Source organism: Pleurodeles waltl, chromosome 1_1, assembly GCF_031143425.1.
Source record: "Pleurodeles waltl isolate 20211129_DDA chromosome 1_1, aPleWal1.hap1.20221129, whole genome shotgun sequence".
Classification (NCBI taxonomy): domain Eukaryota; kingdom Metazoa; phylum Chordata; class Amphibia; order Caudata; family Salamandridae; genus Pleurodeles; species Pleurodeles waltl.
The window spans coordinates 239,824,120-239,844,500 of record NC_090436.1 but is presented as its reverse complement, the minus strand read 5'-3'; the positions used below and the strand labels follow the sequence as shown (position 1 = coordinate 239,844,500).

Genomic DNA, 20,381 nt, shown 5'->3' with positions numbered 1-20,381 from the left:
TTTCTATCTTTTTGACATGGTAAACACATTACCTTGTTGGTATCTCTTATTTGTTTAGTATTGTATTGTTTGACAGATTACAAAAGTAATGGTGTACAAAAGACATATAGAAGGAATTACTACAAAAAATAACATCATTCTTCTCCTTTGTTTTATATGCATTTATTTTGTACAAAACGATGAGCACAATAGATGTAAAACCAGAATGATAATGAACAGGAAAAAAGTCCATTATGGTGGATGAAACTATATTTGTTGAGGACAAAGTGTTTGGAGTCCATTGTACAAAATACATCTCTCCTCAGAAAAGATAAATGTGTCCATGTAATAGTCCACAGAGCGAATGGTAGACACACACTTGAGGGAATTAGGTTTGTCTTCTCTTCGAGGTGGTGGTGGAGGTCTTGCCATCTTCTCCTGGTGGTTCGGACGAGCATCCTTCCTGGGGAGGGTGAATCCGTCTCCTCCTGTGGCAGAGCATTCTTATCTGTGGCTGCAGAAGGTGTGTTGTGTTCTGATGCAGAAGGACCACTGACAGGGGTAGATGGTACAAGAAAACCCCTGCACAAATGATTGAAAATGTCAGACATCACCCCTAGTTAAGGAACACAAATTTGAGTTGTAATTCTGTAAGTCTTGAATGTGCTCCCTCTGCATCTTCTCAAGGTCCTGGATCGGTGTTAGGACCTGACCCATCACCTCTTAGCACTGTTGTATTGCTCCCAAGACTGTCAATGATAGTCTGGGTGACAATGGTGCCAGTGGCCTCACTTTCCTGGCCCACTAATTCCCTCCCACAATGCCTACCTCGACTACCCTATGCCCTTGAGGTAGTGTGGCCTATCCCACTAGATTCTAGCACAACTAAAGTTGTTTTTTGCTCAACAGTAGTCAGAACTGGGGGGTACAAGATGGTAGTTGTGATCCTCTGGACACTGGTAGTAGAGGTATCCTTATGTGGAATTGTTGTAGCAGCTGGGGTGGGAGGTGTAGGTGTGGGCCAAGTGTGACTCAGCGGGTTTGCCTGCCCAGACAGACCAGATGGACCAGGCATCCCCTCATCATCTGGACTTGCAGAAGTGGTGTCTGTCCTGAAGTCTTGATCCTGGCCTGGAATGGAGGTGTCTTCAGTTCCAGACAGTGGTCCACTGGCCCTGGGTATTGGCCTTAATTTGAATTAAAAAATAAAAAGATATTAAAGTTCCTTATTGTACCTCAGATCTGTCTTCAGCTGCAGATGACACAACCTAAAGAAAAGAAAAATAATGATTAATGAATGTTGAGGCCTTTCTGTGATTTTTCACTTTTTACTCATGCAGCTTCATGTGCACAAAGGCACACTTCCGTAACATTGATGGAGAGGTGTCATGAAATGTAAAATAGATAGTGTACATTCCGTGTACCAGACATGCAACTCAACACAGGAGAGAGGAGATTTGAGAACTGTGTGTTTCAAGGCCTAGCAGGCTCAAAAACAAACTATGGTACAACTTATTCTATTTAATGGCATTTGTTATCATATTAACACTGCAAAGTAATTTGTGCATCAATACTTCGTATAATCAGCAACCTTTGAGTCCACAAACCATGATTTATGCAAGCAAGTAGATCAATTCAATGTAGTGACAAGAAGGTGACAACCTACTGGATCAACACAGCAGATTAAAGTTCAATACATACCATGAACTGGTGAATGTCATCTACCTAAAGCTTTGACTTTTTGCCCTATGGAAAGGAAAGGGAGGTTGAGCTACATCACATTGCACTATTGTTTTGCAGAGACAAAAGCAGGGCATTATGGTAGTTGTAGTCATTTAAATACTATTGACAATACTTGTGAAAAAGTGGGTAACACATATCTATATACATTTATACAGTGAAAATTAAGCACAGATTTGAAATATGTACACACATGTGTATAATGTTATTAGGATAAGCTATCACTTAGAAGCACTATACCTTCATGTGCGAGTGGATGGAGTTTGGAACCTTTTTTTAAGTAAAACAGCCTATGTTGAGATACAGCAAATGACAAGGCAAATGCAAGGGGTCTTACATGAAGGACAGCACACAGTCTGACAATACATATTCATCATTGTTAAATAGCTTGTAACAACCATGATGCTACTAATTTAGATAAGACAAGATATTTTTAAAACTAGAATTTAAATATATATATTTTGGTAGGTGTATAGATGCATACAGCTACGTTAAGGGCAAGGACTCCATTTGTGATTAGTGAAGCATGCATAGGTGTAACTTACCAGTCTCGACACCCACCAGGGATTCCTGTCATGCCTTCAGGATGTAGGATCTGCAAGACCTTCTCCTTCCAGGGAAAGAGTTGTAATGGGGGGCTGGGAGAACCACCACCAGTCCTCTGGGCCACCAGGTGAGGATTGGAGGCAAGGGAACGGATTTTACCCAACAAGTCATTCCACCTCTTCCTAATATCCTCCTGTGTGCGCAGATTGTTAGATACAGCATTCAGTCTGTTGACTATTCTGTCCCACATTTGCATTTTCTGAGAAATTGTAGTATTTTGTACTAGAGTTCCAAGCAATTGTGGCTCCTCTATAATTTCATTCGCCATGACTCTCAATTCTCCCTCTGTGAAACATGGATTTCTCACCCCTGCCATAGTGAATAAGATAAAAAGAATCTACTTCCCCCAAAGTTTCAGGAAAATCTAAAAAAGTAATATTAGAACATTGGAATGCTGGGGGCTCCATTGAAAACAATGGAGTGCTGCAGGCTTTTACTGGCCGGTAAAAGCCCGCAGCGCCAACATTCCAATGTTCGCTTTGTTCACAGCAACAGCTGTGAACAAAGCCTCACGGAGCCCGAGGGGATTTTAATCCCCTCGGGCTCCGTGAACATTTTCTTTTTTTAATAGAACATTCTGCCCTGTGTGGCAGAATGTTCTAATAGCCTTAGAACCCGCCGTAGCGGGCTCTACCGGCTATTAAAGTCCCTCTCCCTTGTTAAATGCCCTCGCCTTCGGCTCAGGCATTTAACGCGGGGAGCGGGCCTTTAATAGCCGGTAGAGCCCGCTACGGCGGGTTCTAAGGCTATAGTAACAAAAAGCACAGAGGGAGATGAAAACGGGAAAAAACTGGCTCCCGTGTGGCGGTTTCTGTTGGAAAATAGCCTGCTGAAGTAGATTCGCAAAAGATCACAAAATAGAGTGTGTTTTATAGTGTGTTTTGCAGGTGTTCTCAATTCACTAATATATATATATATATATCAGGTGTGGGCTGCTAGCATTCAACCAATGGCTACAGCCATGATACAATGGTGAATGGGTCTCACGACCGGCTCCAGCTGTCATGGGCCCGCCGCTGATATAGCACGACTATGTTCTCTAAGTATGGTTGGCGGAATCCCATGGTCATGATGGCACTGGAGTGCTAATCGGCATCATTGCAGTCTGCCGCGTTGGGTACGGGATACAGCTGGTGCGACATAGTGCACTCCGTCGATGCTGTCGGCGGCTGCACGGCAGGAGAAACACCGTCAGCTTGACGGAGTAGTTGGGACCACTGCGGGTCTGATTGACGGTAATACTGTCAAGTCAAGATCTAAATCAGGCCATTAGTCTCAATTATGGGATCCTAATTTGTAGTAATAAACACAGAAAGTGTACTGCCCATGTGTGGAATCCTGGAACAGTTATATAATATTAATATATTTTTGACAAAAAGGCAGTTTTAAAATGTAGACATTTTAAAATCTAAATTAAATGTACAATTCTATCTGTCAGCTTCATTTACCAAATTTTTTTTTATTTATTTTTATTTAAAGATATGGTCAGAACTTATTGAAAATGCTACTATTTTAAATCTATTTGGCAATGGCAAGCCTCTTAAACATTTTAAATGAAGAAGTAAAGAAAAAGAGCAAAATGGTGCCAGAAAGGCAGAAAATATGTAAAGCTTCAAATGTAACAAAGCCTTTTCAGGTGAAGCAGCACCAGTGGTGTTCCAGAATGCCCTGTACTGTACTCTCAGTTCTGTTTTTCTGGCTCCTGTAAAGCTGGGTCCTAAAGCAGTGGATTCTGCCCTCAGAACGTTTATTTTTTTGTAAAAAAAAAAAACTTAATATTTTTTGTTCGTTGGACATTTTTTACTTCAGACCGACATTACTAGCAAAATAAAAACTGCCTTAAGGACTGATTGGGCTAATCCATTCGCTGCAGGAATATATGTTTCATCACATGGTCACAAGTTTGAATCCTAGCTCGTCCAGTCAGCCTTTCATTCTATTGAGAACAATTAGATGAGTTAATTTGTGTACAGTATAAAAAACATCAGTTTATTCAGCAGCAAGAGACCTAGTGGTGAACATGCAGTTTGCAAATATATGTTGGGTTGTGATATATTTTCATAAAAATCTGCGAAGGATCCTCTTGGGCTCTGTGTGGTGTTTCTACATGACTCTCACTCAGCAGAGCGTTGCCAAGTTTGAAAATTAATGTTGGTTCACACCCTCGAAACAAAGAGTGAGAGGCAAGGGGATAAATGCAAAAACCCAGGAAGGTACCTTTTCCACCACAGTGAGTTACAGGAGTATGAGCACTTCCTGTGTCTGCCATTCACCAGCAAAGTGCTTGCCATCATGACATGCTTCTCTGACTTCCGAAGCTCAGCTGAGAAGGGAATTGTCATCAAAGAAATTCTTGATGTTGGCATTTATATCATGTAGGATGTTAAAACCTTTAGCGTCAAAACTCATTTGTTGTCAGCTTTACCATTAATTCTGTAGTTATTAGGACTACAGACAATAAAAAAAAACCAGCCTTTCTCCAGAATACTCACCTACATTTTTATTCTGCTTCAACTTCACCTCCAGTGAAAAATAAAATGATGTTTCATGAAACACGCCAAAAATTATGTGGGGCCCATATTGAGTATTTATCCAATTTGCAGGACATTTTTGGGGAATCACATAGTATTTGGAGCTACCTGGTGGTGCTGCAGTGTTAGTTGCTGTCAAAGCCCTGCTCAGGGGGCCACAGGCACGCAGGAGTTTCTGGGCCCAACCGAGGTGGTTGAGGCCTTTTACCCCTGATGTCCCGGGGCCCACCCTACTATGTGTCCCGCTCAACTGGGTCAAGCCCCTCCTTCTGCACCTGAATCTCAGTTAGGTAGTGTGGTGCGAGCAGTCAAGGCTCCCTCAGAGTGTAGTGTGGATACAGATTAGTGCAATTTGACTCATAACTCAATGTGCAAGCAGCACACACTATAAATCAATGTCCAGTCAAAACTTATATTGTATAAAAGAAGTATTTTAAATCTAATTCTGCACATTCAAAAGTAAACAACATTAAAAAAGCCATAACGCAGTGCCCTCCATTTGAGGTAGGCACATTAATGATTGTCAGGCCACTCCCGGTCTACCCAGTTCCCATGTAAGTGGTGTGCCGTTATTTACTGTTCACATGCGGCAACATCCAGGCATAGAAACTATTAGGCCTTGTTCATGGGGTATCCCCCTCTCGGACTCAGTAGGGTGTAGTTACTTAGAGTCAAGTATGGTTGCAAGAACCAAAGGCAGTATATTGCCGGGGTCCAGTAGACCCAGTTCTCAGCTTACCCTCTCTGGATGTACGAAACTGGCAGTGGTGCAATGCAGTCCTAGCCCGCATCAGAAAAGTCAGGCTGCACGCATTTACACGCACAGCTCCAGGCAGCCGCCAGTTACCTCTCATGTGCTGCGCTTACCAGTGTCCTGGCTGTTGGAGGTGCTCCAGATCCAGCCTCATGCAGTAACTCCTTTTTCTTCCTTGCTGGGGATGGGGACAGTCTCCTTGCTCCAGCATGACTCTGACGGCATCTTCTCTGTTCTTGGGCCTCCTTGGATACAAAGACTCTTGTCTTGGATATAGCAGCAATTTTTGGGTCACAGGCATTGATCCGGACCTCAGGCTTCAGCACTTTGAGTGGCACTCCCTCGCTCAAACAAACCTCACTGTTGGGTAATGCTGATCTAAGTTTGCCTCTCCTGCAACCCTGGCACACAGGATCGCAGCAGCTTCCCACACACAGGCGACGGCCCGCACGATGCTGCAGTTCTTTGGTGCACTGTTCTCTCAACATGCTGCACATGGGCGACGGCCCGATTGGTGCAACACTTGTCCTTGTTTGCACAGTGGCGCCTCCTTGCATACGGGATCACCAGACTACCAATGCAGCATCTGGGCAATGGCCCGATCGATGGGGCCCTGCTCCTCACACCTTGCTAGGAGTCCCACACAAATGGGCTCCCCGCTGGATCTTGCTTCCTTCAACATTCTTCTCTCCGTCATGGGCACACTGGTCAGGACGAGCAGGCAGGTACTGGTGCTTCAGACTCCAGAGCAGGCGCTGTTGGTTTCCCTGGGTGATATCCCCTCACCCATCAGGGAAACTGGCAGGCTGTTCCCCTAGTCCTGGTCACAGGCAGAAGTCTTGCAGGTCTTCCTCCCCTTGTGCCGCGCAGCTGGCTTGTCGGAAGATAAAGCATGGGGTCTTAGACTCTCTTTTAGTTCTATTCTGGACACAAAATGTGATATAAGGTCTGGACCTTTCAAGTTTTATGTTGGGGCTCTGCTTCTTTGAAATGGACAACTCCCCTCTTTATTCTTCTTCCCAAAGGATGTCTTTCACAGTAGGAAGGACTCCAAAGCTGATTAATCCACAACAAGATCCATGGGAGTGACCGGAGTTCACACCTGGATGTCAGCCACAGTGATATGTGCATCAAAGGTTAATCTTGGGCCCGCAGCCCTACCTTTAATGATTCTCTTATCAGCCCCATCTACCTCTTCCTGAGATGTATCCAGGCCCCCTTCCTTGTGATCTAACACTGAATCAAAGAGCACTGGATGAGGCTCCCCTCATCTAGTGCTTGTCCCACCCAGCTTACAGGAATGCAGCCATTCGCAAATCTGTCTGGGAGGATCTCTCTGCTTCTCATGTTTTAACCAGGCAGGTCTCGGCTTCCTAAAATGGAACCCAAGGTCTGTCATGTCATGTACCATTGAAGGTACTTCTGCGCGCAGTGTATATTCACAGCAACTTCACTGTCTAGTACTGTTATACTCATGCATAATGCTCCCACTAGCATTCCCACATGCAGCAAATGTAGTCAATCTACGCACACTGTTCAGTGCTTCAGTCTCTCTGTACTGCACTAGATTGTGTTATCTTAAAAGTACTCCCTGCCAGCGCTCACACATTTACCATGTGCACACTGTATCACACTTTGCCCTAGGTGTAGTGTTAATGTTTACAGCAGCGGAGCATTCAAAATGGTCAGTGGGCTGTAGGCCTCACTCCAGTCACACAAGGTAAAAAGGACCTGTTCACTACTACTGATCATCATACAGAATGCTGCCCCCGCTGTGCTTGTGCTGTTAAACTCCAGGTGAAGGCAGTAGCCTTCCACCACTATGAGGGTAGCACTTTGGGCACTCCTCCCGGTCCAACAAGACCACAACAGGCCTATGTCCTGGCACATACGCATTATCCCTGTTCACCTATGGGAATCAGCATTAGGGATCCAGACAACAAGGGACAGAGGTACACATCTCTCAGCATGCAAAGGACTTTTCTGTCCCAACAGCTGCATCATGAAGAAACTGTTCACTCTTGCTTCAATTATGTAAATACACGTTGTAACACAGGTGCTAGGCCTCCAGTTGTTGCACCTGCCTGGGGCAAAGGGCTCCGGCTGCCTTTCCCCAGTGACCATACTGACATGCCATGATTTTAATTGTCATTCCACTGCCTATTTTAGCTCCATGCAAGGATTCATCAAGTACTCATAAATCTCCTTTGTAAAATACAGCATTGTGTGACAAAAACCAAACTTCAGAGGAAGCCAAGTTAATTGCATCATTCAAAGACACCAAACAAAGATTCATAATCTTGGTTGGCACATCATTGTGTTTGAAGATAATGCTCATCTTTTGTAGAAATATCTTGTTCATCCATGTATTTCTATTCTAAACATGTATTCAACCTCCTCTTAAATCTTAGTATCCATTTCTGGCTGTGCGGCATACAATCAAACTTCTTTATGTAGGTTTCTGTCACTCTTGATAATATGAGTGTTTTGTTCCTGAGATTGGTGAAATAGAGCAATTCTGTTTTCCACACCAAAAGTCAACTCAGGTACATATGTGAAAAACTAGAGAATCACATTAAGCCTTATAGGCCTCTGCTTCCTTTTGCTACTGGAGCAAGAAATGTATATGTTTCTTATTGTAGCCATGATCTAGTGTGGTCTCTCTAAAATTCGCAACTGCCCTGTTAGGTAAATACGACAAGGCTTGGTGAAATCATCTATGGTATTTCTAGACAATTATCAAAGAAGAAAGAGAATTTTCAAAAGATATTGGACGAAAGATTAAAGGGTTCTATTACCATATTGGTGGAACTCGGATTTAGAAGAATATTTATGCATACATGTTTTATTAAGTAGAGCTTGACTGCTCTTAAACTAGATGGACAACACAAATATTGAATCTTCCTTTTTCTTTCTGTTTTAAAGCTAATTGGTGCTTATACGAAGGCCAATGTTGAGACACACACAGACACACACTCTCTCTCTCCTTCACCCTCTCTTTCTCTCTTGTTCCCTTCTCCTTCCCTCTGCCTACTCTCTCCCACACTTTCTGCAGCCCCTTACCCCAGTAGCCTGTAACAACATGAACAAAGAGCTAGAGGTGGTCAACATTGATCTGTGGTTGCAAACGAACTTCTAGCCAATACTGATAAGAAGTGACTTTTTTCCTTTCCTCTCTTTCCTCTCTTTCCTCATCCATTCCAGTGGGGAAAGCATCACCTACTATTGTCAATGTGAAATAGACTTCCCAAGGACAGATGGGTGCTAAATATTGTGCAAAATGGCTATACCTTGAGGTCTATATACCAAGATACCATTCCCTCAAACACGCCTTGCATGTTACATCTCCCACAACTTTGGAAAAAAGTCCATCAGTTTCTCCAGAAGCTGGCTATGCAGCCAGTTCCTTTTGTCTCAAAAGAAAAAGAGATTTGCTTGGTCTACTATCTGACGTGAGCGAAAAGTTCAAAGTAAGAATTCAGATATATTGTTAACTAAAAATAGCAAACACATATCAGAAAATAGAAATGTAAATGCTGATCCTCCGCCAATTTTCCCCCAGCTTTAATAAGGGGTTTGAATACATCATTGCTCTTGCTACACATTTTTTCCTAAGCATTGCTTTTTTTCTTCGCATTCCAATCACGAAGAAAAAGGTTGACGTTATTGCGTTTCATAATGTTATATGCCAGAGGGGTGTACAAAGTCCTGTCTCTAAACCTAAATTCCGCCCTTTTACCTTTTGGAAGTGTATGCAGTGGTGGCTGTTCATCTCTGGAAACACAATATTTTCATCTATACCTATCAGCAGTACCTTCATGCAACAGTCAACCGTTCTAAACATATGGGGCTGGAACTAAATCTGTCAGCTCTCTACACTGTCCCAAGTGCAGGTCATGCATTAAGAGAGGTCTAATCAAGCATTCAGAGGGACAGCGGGAATAGATTTTATGGCAGAAGGCCAATTGAAAGGAAACAAAACAGTGTGATGTTTTCTCAAGACTAGAATTGAGTGTTTCATTGTTTAGGAATGAAAAAGAAGATACTTTTTATCATTCAACCTTGGATACGGTCTAGACAGTTGGTGATATTGGACGGACACTGAGGGCCTGTTTTGGATGTTGGCGGACGGGTTACCCCATCACAACTGTGACGGATATCCCATCTGCCAAAATCTGAATCCCATAGGAAATAATGGGATTTAGGTTTCAGCAGATGGGATAGCCATCCTGTTGTGATGGAGTAATCCGTCCGCCAATATATAAATAAGGCCCAGAATTATGTTCAAGATGGATAAAGATGTGTGCTGCTTCCATGTGTTTGGGACAGGGGAGACATATAACATTCAAACAGTATTAGTGAAAATGTGGAGCTTGGGTACAGACCGTATTATAATCTGCATGAGGTAGGTTGTGAAGAACCTAAGTAAGCGTACTTGAATTACCTGTTAAGCACTTGTTGAGTTTGCTGTTTGTGGGATAAGGACATACAAATGCATTTACATGCTTACAGCCGCACACATGTGATTACTTCAGTTTGTAAGGAAATGCTCCCAATAATACACATGCAAAAAAGAAGGAATGCTGAACAAATCAAACATTCACGCCCTGTCACAGATCTGGGTTAAATCCATCAGTTTTTTTGCTCGCCATGCTATTCCAGTTTAGACCTGGCCATATGCAAATCATTCTTGACCCTGCTCACCAAGGGAACAGTGCATCCTGAACTGCCAGGCCATGTCCTCCCTAGACTGGAAACATGCATCCCGGGACTGGTTTAGGGGTATCACCCCATATCAGCCAGACTAGCTTGAATCCAATGCCATAGCAAGCACGGGACACACTTCTGGGCACACCCGGACGCGTGATGAACAGGTTTCCTAGCATGGGGTTGTTTCAAATGTTTTTTACTGAAAGGGTCTGCAGGAAATTTGAACTTGGGAATTTTTGAACAAGAGAAGGGAGCTTTTTTTATACTTGTTATTTCTTTTGACTGCCATTTTTCTTACTCTGCAAATGTACTCTAGTTTTCTGGCGTGCCTTGTATAAATGAAGGTTGCAACCCAGACGTTTGATCAACAGGTTTCGTAGTAAGGGGTTGATATTCTGAAAACTGATGTTTTTTATGTGGTTTCTGAAAGGGTCTGCTGATGACTTTAACTTGGGAATTTTGGCACAGGGGGAGTTTTTTAACACTTGATATTTCTTTTGCCCGCTATTTTTCTTACCTGGCAAACATACTTTAGTTTTCTGGCGTGACTTCTATAAATGAAGGACGCAGCATGGACACACGATCAACAGGTTTTGTAGAAAGCGGGTAATATTATGAAAACTGCTGTTTTAAATGTATTTTGCTGGCGATTTTAACTTGGGAATTTTCGCACAGGGGAAGGGAGTTTTTATAATACTTGATATTTCTTTTGACTGCCATTTTTCTTACTCGGCATGCTTTAATTGATCCAGCGCTCCTTCTATAAATGAAGGATGCAGTGCAGAGGCACCGCTGGCATGCCCAGGGTGCACCAAAGGCAAGCCTGTCTGCCCCCATCCACGTCCTGTAGGTAGGATTAGGGACTATGCCTCTCCCTCTTCAGGTAAAATCTATTATTCTACTATGCAACTATTAGACTTTCAAGTCCCTCTAGCTGACTGTTGCTCCCACACCATTGATCCCAACATTCCCTCTTTAACTTGTGAATGCTGTGGTTTTTCTCCTCCAGGGTTGGAAAAACATTTTTCTGTGAAAGACAGGTCAACTGTCGCTTCCTGGCAGCTCACAAATTAGATATCTTTTCATTACTTAGTGACTCGGCCATAGACATTCTTTTCCTCACTGAGGCCTGGTTACACGAAAGCTCTGCTCCTGATGTGGTACAAGCTCTCCCTCCCGGTTACCTTATTGCCGGTCTTGACCTGACTGGGAAAGCGGGTGGTGGAGTCACGATTATTTACAGAGACACTCTAAGAGGTACATTTTCTCCCCTTGAGGGTGCGGACTGTGAAGGCCTCATCTTTTCTTTGACCTTGACACCCACCTTCACCTTTTCAGGTGTTTTACTGTATAGGCCACCAGGCCCTTACTCAAAATTTTGCAAATCTTCTCAAATACGGTTGCTGATTTAGCAGTAAACAGGGCAAACTTTACCATACTTAGAGATTTTAACCTACACCTGGACGCAATTAACAGTGGGCCTGCCAAATGTCTGGAATCAGATTTAGCTTCCCTAAAATTAAAGCAACTAGTAACAGGATCTACTCAGGGTGTTTAGTAATTTGGATTTTCTTCTGGTGCCGACTCCCATTCCTCAGTCCTGGTCAGATCATTCTTTACTTCTGTTCTATTTGGCACTTCCATCAGCCCCTCGTAATCTGTTGCTTGGTGCGAGAAGGGAATGTCGTTGGTTCAAGTCTAATTTGGAAGCCTGGTTGCATGTCTTACAGTCCACTAAACCCAATCTAATCGATCCAATTACTCCTTCTTCCCTCTGTTTTAATGACTGGGTTATAACCTCTTTGGATCAACTTCTTCCAGTAACTAGGGTGAAGGCTATGCAACAGGAAAAGAAGTCCCCCTGGTTTTACTCCAGCCTCTCTGCTTCAAAAAAGAATGTAAGCGGTTGGAGGAAAACATATGACTAGGCAAGTAAAATTATTGGTCTAGGAGCGCTACCAGAAGCTACTATGCTGCTATAAGATCTGCCCAATCATCAAACTTCTCAAGGAAAATTGAACGCTCAGTGAAGTCACCCGAGGAGGTATTTTAAATACTGAAGGTTATCACTGAGGGTTTCGAATGCCTCCCTTGAGTTCAGTGACAAGTTGGCTGTATTTTTCCAAAGAAATATTTTGGATATCCACTCTTCTTTCTTCTCTGTTTCTTGTGTTGAATATACTTCCAAGGCAAAAAAGCCCTTTTTTGCTCAGTCACGAGAGCCACTTACAACTTTTTCTAACCTCACGATAAACATGCTTAAGGATCACCTAACCGATGTAAAATCAGGATCCCCCCTCAATCTTGCTCCTCTCCACATAATTTGCCAGGGAGGTGACTGTATTGCCTCAACCATGGTCGATTTGTTGAATTTCTCCCTCTACAGTGGCGATGTCCCGCTGCCATGGAAAGACGCCATTGTAAAACCTTTATTAAAAAAACCTGCACTTGACCCACTCTGTCTCAGCAACTCCAGGCCAATCTCGCTTTTACATGGCCAGGCCAAACTTTTCGAGAAACCTGTCAATAAACAACTCTCTGCCTTCCTGGAATCCAATGAAATACTGCACCTCTCTCAAAAGGGGTTTAGACCTAGGCACAGCACGGCAACAGCCTTACTGACTGTGATTGAGAAACTAAAAACAGTTCTGGACCAAGGAGACACGGCTCAGCCTTTGATACAGTTGATCATTCCTTATTTATCCACATGATTTCCAAAGTGGGTAACGAAGGCCAGGCCATGAAATCGTCATTCTTCAAGAAAAGGACCTTCCTGGTGCTGCGTGAGTCCTGGTACTTTGACACCCTCCCATTGAGCTGTGGAGTGCCACAGGGCTCTTCTCTGAGCCCCGCCCTTTTCAATCTTTACACACTCCCCCGGCTGAAATTGTTTACTCTTTTGGGTTGTCTTTGGTCTCATACACAGACAACACCCAGTTGGTGATTTCCATCGCTCCTGGCTCCAGCTCTGACCATCTCAACCTGGCCCCCCTGTCTATAGGAAGTGGCCAGCTGGATGGCCAAATGAAAGTTCATGCTCAATGAGGACTAGACCGAGGTCATGGTACTGGGCAACAACATCAACAGGAAGGCTCCTGCCCTTTCCCTTGATTGTTTGGCGGGCCGTCCCCCTCCTAAAGAGGTGATAAGGAGTCTTGTGTCTGGCTAGATTCCAGTCTGACCACGGAGCACCAAGCTAATAAATTGTCTGCCTTCTGAATTGGTGTCCTAAGCCTCCTGAGAAAAGGATTAAATATGCTACCTTTCCAAGCAAGAAAGCTTATTGTCCAGGCAACCTTGGTTATCTCCCTCCTGGACTATGGCAATGCCCTTTACATTACCTGTCCCTAATATGTGTTGAAAAGGCTTCAAACGATCCAGAATGCCGCTGCTTGACTTCTTATGAATCTCCCAAAGGAGTCAACCTACTACGTGGGCTTTGAAAGCTCTCCACTGGTTGCCAGTTGAACAGTGAATTCAATTCAAGACACTGCATTTTTTTTATAATAGAGACCCTATTCTATTGAAATCATTGGTTTACTCCCCTAGATCCCAGGCAGATCACTCAGATCCTTCAACTTCTCACTCCAAGTGCAGAGAGTTAGACAAGCCCACTGGGGGTGAGGGTGAGGCAGTTGTTTTCTTAGCAGGCCACTAGACTCTAGAGCTCCATTCTGTTGGAAATTCATCTGCTGTCCAGTGAATTGTCCTTTCGTAAGGCTGGTAATAGCTGGCTCTATTCCTTGTAGCATCTAGGTTTATTCCCCTTGTTTGGTCTCCATTCTAGCACTTGGAGGCCTCCAGGTAGACATGCACAACACAATAACTCATAGAATAGAACAGAATGCATGTGATGGCAACACCTTTGTGTTTCACTAATAGGCAACAATTTGGAGACTGAATTATGTAATTACCAAAACATATTTAAATCCGATATTTGAATGATAATTCATGCTGAAATGTGGCGGTAGGTTGCTAAGGTTATTTTACTGTTATGGCAGGCAGTAGATTAGTCACGCTGATGAAGCATGATATTCTGGTGTTGTCATTGCTGTCTAACACAGTCACATTTGTGACTTGGATAATTGTAAGGTTGGACTCATTTTCATTGATCAGGGCGGAAACATCTGTTGTAGACAACTCAGATCTAGAGTAATGAAGCACTTCCAACCCCCTCTTCAAGTAGGGGCCTTTTGCTTTGATCCCTCAGCATTTCACAGTTTGTTTTGCTACATTTGACCATAACTCCCACCTGGTGAGCTTTTAATAACCCCGAGGGAAGTAATCTGTCCAAGAAGGCTGCTATTGCATTTCTTTTCTCCAGGTAGTGGCCTAGTATTGAACACTGGTTTCCTGTGCACACCATCTGTGTACTTCACTGGGACACCTCTGAATTGCTGATCTCTACCTCCAGTCTTAAGTGCCAGTCATTCTCAAGGGGTTCTAGCATCCAGGTATTGTTCAACGTGAAATGGGTGCAGCCTCAGACAGACATCATTGGCTCTCCCATTCGATCTCCATTTTTTCTAAGTGTTCATCTGCAGGTCCGTGGCAATCGTCTATTCAGATACTCCACTTGTTGAGAAGAAAGATTGCCCATTCTGTTTGCTGACCATCTTGCGAATCATAAATGCATGGTCATCACTTGGTTTGCCTCTACATCACCTTTCAATTGGAAAATGTTCTCCATTGCTTAGGTTAGCAGAAGGGACCTTGAGGAGGAGCCTTTTTGCAACGTCTGCAGATGACTGCAAGGTAACACAATGAACAGTTATTGACGACTCTCCTGGAGTTCTAAAGAGTTGCTATTTTAGAGCATAACCTTCATATTCATTGAATCCCATTTTAATCAGATTCCAGCCCTCCAAGTATGAATGAGGGATACTCATGTTCTGTTGGATAATTCAGGTCGTAGTTCCAAAGAGAGCTTAACACTATGCACCTTATTACGACCTTGGTGGAGGGGTTTCCTCCATCACAAATGTGACAGATATACTGTTGGTCGTATTATGATCCCATTATATTCAATGGAGATCATAATACAGCAGAGAGTCTATTGTCACATTTGTGATGGAGGAAACCCCTCTGTCGAGATCGTAATAAGGCCCTGTGTCTGGATTGATTCTGCATGCTAAATTTGGAACTTAAAAAAATATGCTCTTGAGAAGATCATATGTAAAATGATGTTTGTGAATTATTTAGAATTGTGTGTAATGCTAGAAAATCCTTTGAAACTGTTTGCAGTATATTATCAAAATGTATCTTTATTTTATCCCTTCAGGTACCGAGAAGCAGTCCAAAAATGGGATGAAGCAATTCAGTTAACACCTGAGGATGCAGCATTGTATGAAATGAAGTCCCAGGTAATATATTTGTACGGCTAGTAATCTTTATACATGTTTTAGCAAATATATTATAGCAAAGTTATATACTGCAAAATGTAAATGTGTTTTTTCTTGCCTATCCCTGTTGTTTGCAGTTCTCCGGAAACTTTTCAAAACACCTGTCTTTTCAGCACTTTGGTCACTTTGCCAGTGGGTTATGCACCTATGCAGATACCAAATAGTTTAAGGTTCCTCAACGCCTTCGCTAATAGGCCTCCCTGCCCCCCACACCCCTCCATGCTAAGCCTTTTTTTGGCTATTTGGGGTACTTTGCGCTTAGGCCCCATAAAGTTTTGTCTACATAAGGTATTCACGCCAAATTTGCGTCCTTTTTTCCCAACATCCTTTGGATTCTAAAACTGCACACGGTTTGTTGATTCCCCTGGAGGGGACCGAGAAATTAACCAAAATACTGCAACATTTTGTTTTTTGGGGAAAAATGGGAAAAAGTGCTGCAGATAAAATCTGGTTTTTCCTGAAAATTGCATCAACAAAGTGTCGCCATCTTCCCAGCTTTCCGGAACAGGCAGACTAGAACTAGAAAACCACATTTTTCAACACAGTTTTGGCATTTTACTTGGGCATGCTGCATTTTTCCTATTTTTTGTGCTTTCAACCTCCTTCCAGTTAGTGACAGAAATGAGCGTGAAACCAATAGTTGATCCCGGAAAGCTATACATTTCTGAAAAGTAGACAAAATTCTGAATGTAGCAAGGAGTCATTTGTGTTCCTATAGAAAGTAACAGTTGAAATGAAAAAAATATTGAATTTGAGTTGAAAAAAAACACCCATTTCTGTCTATGTTTTCATCTGTAACTTTTTTCAAGTATGGCAAGTTTTTGAAAGCAATATACCCGTCTGATTGCAGGGCTGCATAGGGCTTGTAGGCCCCCCAAGAACCTGAGGTACCCAGAGCCTATAAATGAGCTGCACCTTGTAATGTGTTGTCATTGTGCACAGGGTATACAGCAGTTCATTTGGTAACATATAAAGAGTGAAAAATAGGTATCAAGGAACCTATGTATTTCCAATATGGGCACAATATTTGGAGTTTAGAAGCAGTGGTTATTCACACATCTCTGAATTTGTGGGTACCCATACTAACATGTAAATTAGAGGGCAGTTCTCAGAATGACTTCTTTCTTACACACTGTCTTACGTTTGCGATGCAGAAATACAGAGAAAGACAATTGGTAATAAGACTTGTTTAGCTATTCTGTGTTCCCCCAAGTCTCCCAATAAAAATGGTACCTCACTTGTGTGGGTCGGCCTAATGCCTGCTAGAGGAAGCGTCCCAAAACACAACATGGACGCATCACATTTTTCTACTGAAAACTGACTTGTTTATTGAAGTGTGCCTAGTTGTGGATTTTTGGTTCTAGCTCAGCCGGCACCTAGGGAAACCTAGCAAATCTGTACATGTTTTAAAACTAGACATCCAGGGTCTCTGAAAAGGGATCTACAAAGTGATCAAGGACAGGATAAATCTTAAAAAGCCGTTGCAATCACGGTAATCGTCTGGCAACGCTAAAGCATTATCAACAAAATACAGCATCTGGAGCAGAAGCAAATACAGATCACGACTCATGGTTGCAGGAAATACAGCTATTGCCATCCAGGGATTAGTAGACCAATATGAAGACAGCAGCGGCTTCCTTATCAAGCCCATCAAAAAAGTTAAACTCAGAGCTCAGCTTTTCTAGTGGGAAACCTTGCAGCTCCAGGCTGCAATCCAGATGCCACTTGTTGCACTATCGGCACATCAGTGTCTTCCTCTAAAAGAGGCACCTTGTCCTCACTGAGACTTGCTTCATCATCAGATGATTCCTCTCAGACAGAAAATTCACTACTAGAATCTTGGACTGCCTCCTTTGCCTCAGATGAAGAGTCAGTGTCATAATCATTGTCAGAGGAAGATTCAAAAGCATACCAACAACCTTATGTGTAAAATAAGTAGCAAACAAAGTGTGGCTTTATCACAAAGAGCAATATACTCAAAAACAATACCACTCACTTGTCACAGAAAGCTAGACACACCAGCACCTACTCTGCATAGACACAGCAAGCATCAATGATATCCCACTGGAAAGGAAAAACATAAAAAAATACTCACAAGACAACACAATACACATTTTACACAAATGCAAGGAGATTTTCACACACAATAAAACAGAAGCTAAACATGCAGCTATTATGACACCATTTACAAAAACACATTCATGCAGGGAAATGATACTCATTTAGAGTAGATAGTACGAAAAAAGGTTTTCTCACCAAACACCTGCAGCTACACAAACTGCAGATCTACCAGTGGCGAAATTGCAAGCAGGAACCATTCCATCAAATGCACTGAAGGAGTTAAATATAGCTATGCTTTGGTCTTGAGTTACTAATATCTAAGTCATAATGTACTTAAGTGACTATTTTGTGCTTTATCTCACTTTCTATGATTAACACTGTCAAAGTCTAATTGTAACCACAGTAACCTTTCATATTTAAAACAAATATATATTGTTTACGCGTATTCTTTCTTATAGTTTGCTTATTAATAGTCTTAAATATTTAAATATTTCTCATCAGTTCAAAATAAAGCTTTCTTCATGGGAAAGAGAGACATATCAAAAAATGTATTTTCAAATGTCAATAATAACCGGTGATCCAAAGGATTGGGAAACGTAACATTTACTGCATTTTACAGGATGTTTCAGCCTCAAACTGGAAATTTTACATTCTGACTCAACTGTATGTAGTTGTGCTTGTAGTAATTTCTTAGTGGCACCCTTGGTTTTGTTGTACGTTCAGGGCTTTGTCCTAATAAATGCCTTATTTAATGTAAGCTAAGTTTGAAGATGTTTTCCCCTCTGTCTCTATATTTCTCTCTGGTCTCTGCACATCATTTGGCCTGTTCCTAGTCAGAGTGGTGTAGCAAAACTTAAGGGGCCCCCCTTCAGAGTATATGGAACCCCCTCTTGCGACCCAGTCAGGAGTGCTCAGGACAAGGGCCTGCTGCCCGTGCACAGTTGGATGTGCTTAGGAGGCCCCCTGAAGTTCGGGCCCCCTCCGCACCACAGCCTCTAATGTTACGCCACTGCCTAGGCAATGAGTAGTACCTTCATACACTACTGATGCCCAGGGTGTTCTACGGGCTGTGTTCATGTTCCACATATATAGAAACATTGAATTCAGTCACACTTGTGCTGCTGTGTGGGCACTTTTTATCACTTTGTTTTCAGTTAAGGTCACATATGCACTATACTTGGACCTTGAGTCATTGCAGTTGAATAATGTCCAAATTGCCATGAGCACATTGGCAGGTAAGGGAAGAAAGCACCCAGTAAGTGCTGGTAAGGTAGCAGTCCTAAGATGCCACCTTAGTGGTGGTGCCGAATTACTATAAAAGGAAAAAAAAATGATTTCAGTTAAAATTCTTGAATTGTTGTTGGTGTTAATTCTCAAAAGGTAAATGAGTGGTGAATATGTCAGACATAGGGGGATCCATAGTGGCTTCTGTGTGGCTTGCTGAATACCAATAAAAGAGAACTTATGCTTACATGACCCGCTGCACAGAAATAATTTCTGTTGCTTGAGGAGGGGAGCAACGACCTGTGCTGCAGAAGAAAAAATCAAGAGGTTAGGCCTTTTGTGTCAGCCCCTTTCAGTTCAGTCTTGCATGATAACCTCTAACCAGCAGGTAACATTAATTGTCTTGACATATTAGGAAGAAGGAAATAAATATGTATTTTACATTTACAAAATGTGTTTGATGCTGCTAATAATTAGATTACCAAATTTCTTAGTGGTACTGGTCTTTAGGACTGATATTATTCAGGTCTTCATTGGTTTTGTATTATATCTTCCTGTAAGAATTACTGCAACGTTCCTTTGTTAATAGCTTCCCTCTACAGCTTTAGCACTTGAGGAGAATGCATTTTCTCCAAATTCTGGTCAAACCTAATTGTTAGACAGTCCATCCTGGTTGTCTTTCGACTGCCATTTCAGCAATTGAACATGGTAAGTTGCATACATTTATTGTGTCTTGGAGGTGCCCTTTTTCTAGACATGGCACATCTTTCTTTAATTTTAGTTGCATGTTCTTCACTTCCTCATTGTCAGAATTGTATAGATGTTCATAGCATCACCTGCTGGTCAATAGTGCTGAAGCAGATGTCTTAATTAGAATTTTGAATTAAATGTTTACGTATTTTGAAAAATTAGTTATGTAAAAAAATGAATAACGTAGAAAAATAATGTGCACGTTTGAAAATGTGACCTCGAAGAATGGCCACCAGTATTCACGAAATGTACTAATTTATAATTAATCCATATAACCTATTGAAAAATGAATTAGATTAATGTAGTAATATGTCATATTAAGGGTTGTGAATTATGCTTTGCTTATTAATTGTAGGCCTCAACTTAGCAAATGCCTTGGCCTAGGTGCCAGGCTTCATGCAGAAGCTGTATGCGTTTAATGAAAAATGCTGACAGAGTGAACTAACTGTGAAATGTTCATTGTTTTAATAAATGCTTAGCAGAAGCTTTCTAAGGAAACTGACGGACAGGTAATGTATCCAAATGTGTGTAATGTGCATGAGGTGTACTTTCCCAGGACGCGAATAATGAAGACACTGACTGGAGACGAAGATACAACAAATTTGATACCTGACAAGCCAGATG

The 20,381-nt window shown here is 42.3% G+C and overlaps 1 protein-coding gene across 1 annotated transcript in view; it reads left to right on the top strand.

The window, feature by feature from the left end:
• TTC33 (tetratricopeptide repeat domain 33) overlaps positions 1 to 20,381 on the top strand; it is a 711,292-nt gene that overhangs the window by 368,374 nt on the left and 322,537 nt on the right. Inside the window, exon 3 of the mRNA XM_069221386.1 lies at positions 15,602 to 15,683. Coding sequence (XP_069077487.1) covers positions 15,602 to 15,683 — 82 coding nt within the window. The remainder of the gene's footprint in view (positions 1 to 15,601; positions 15,684 to 20,381) is intronic.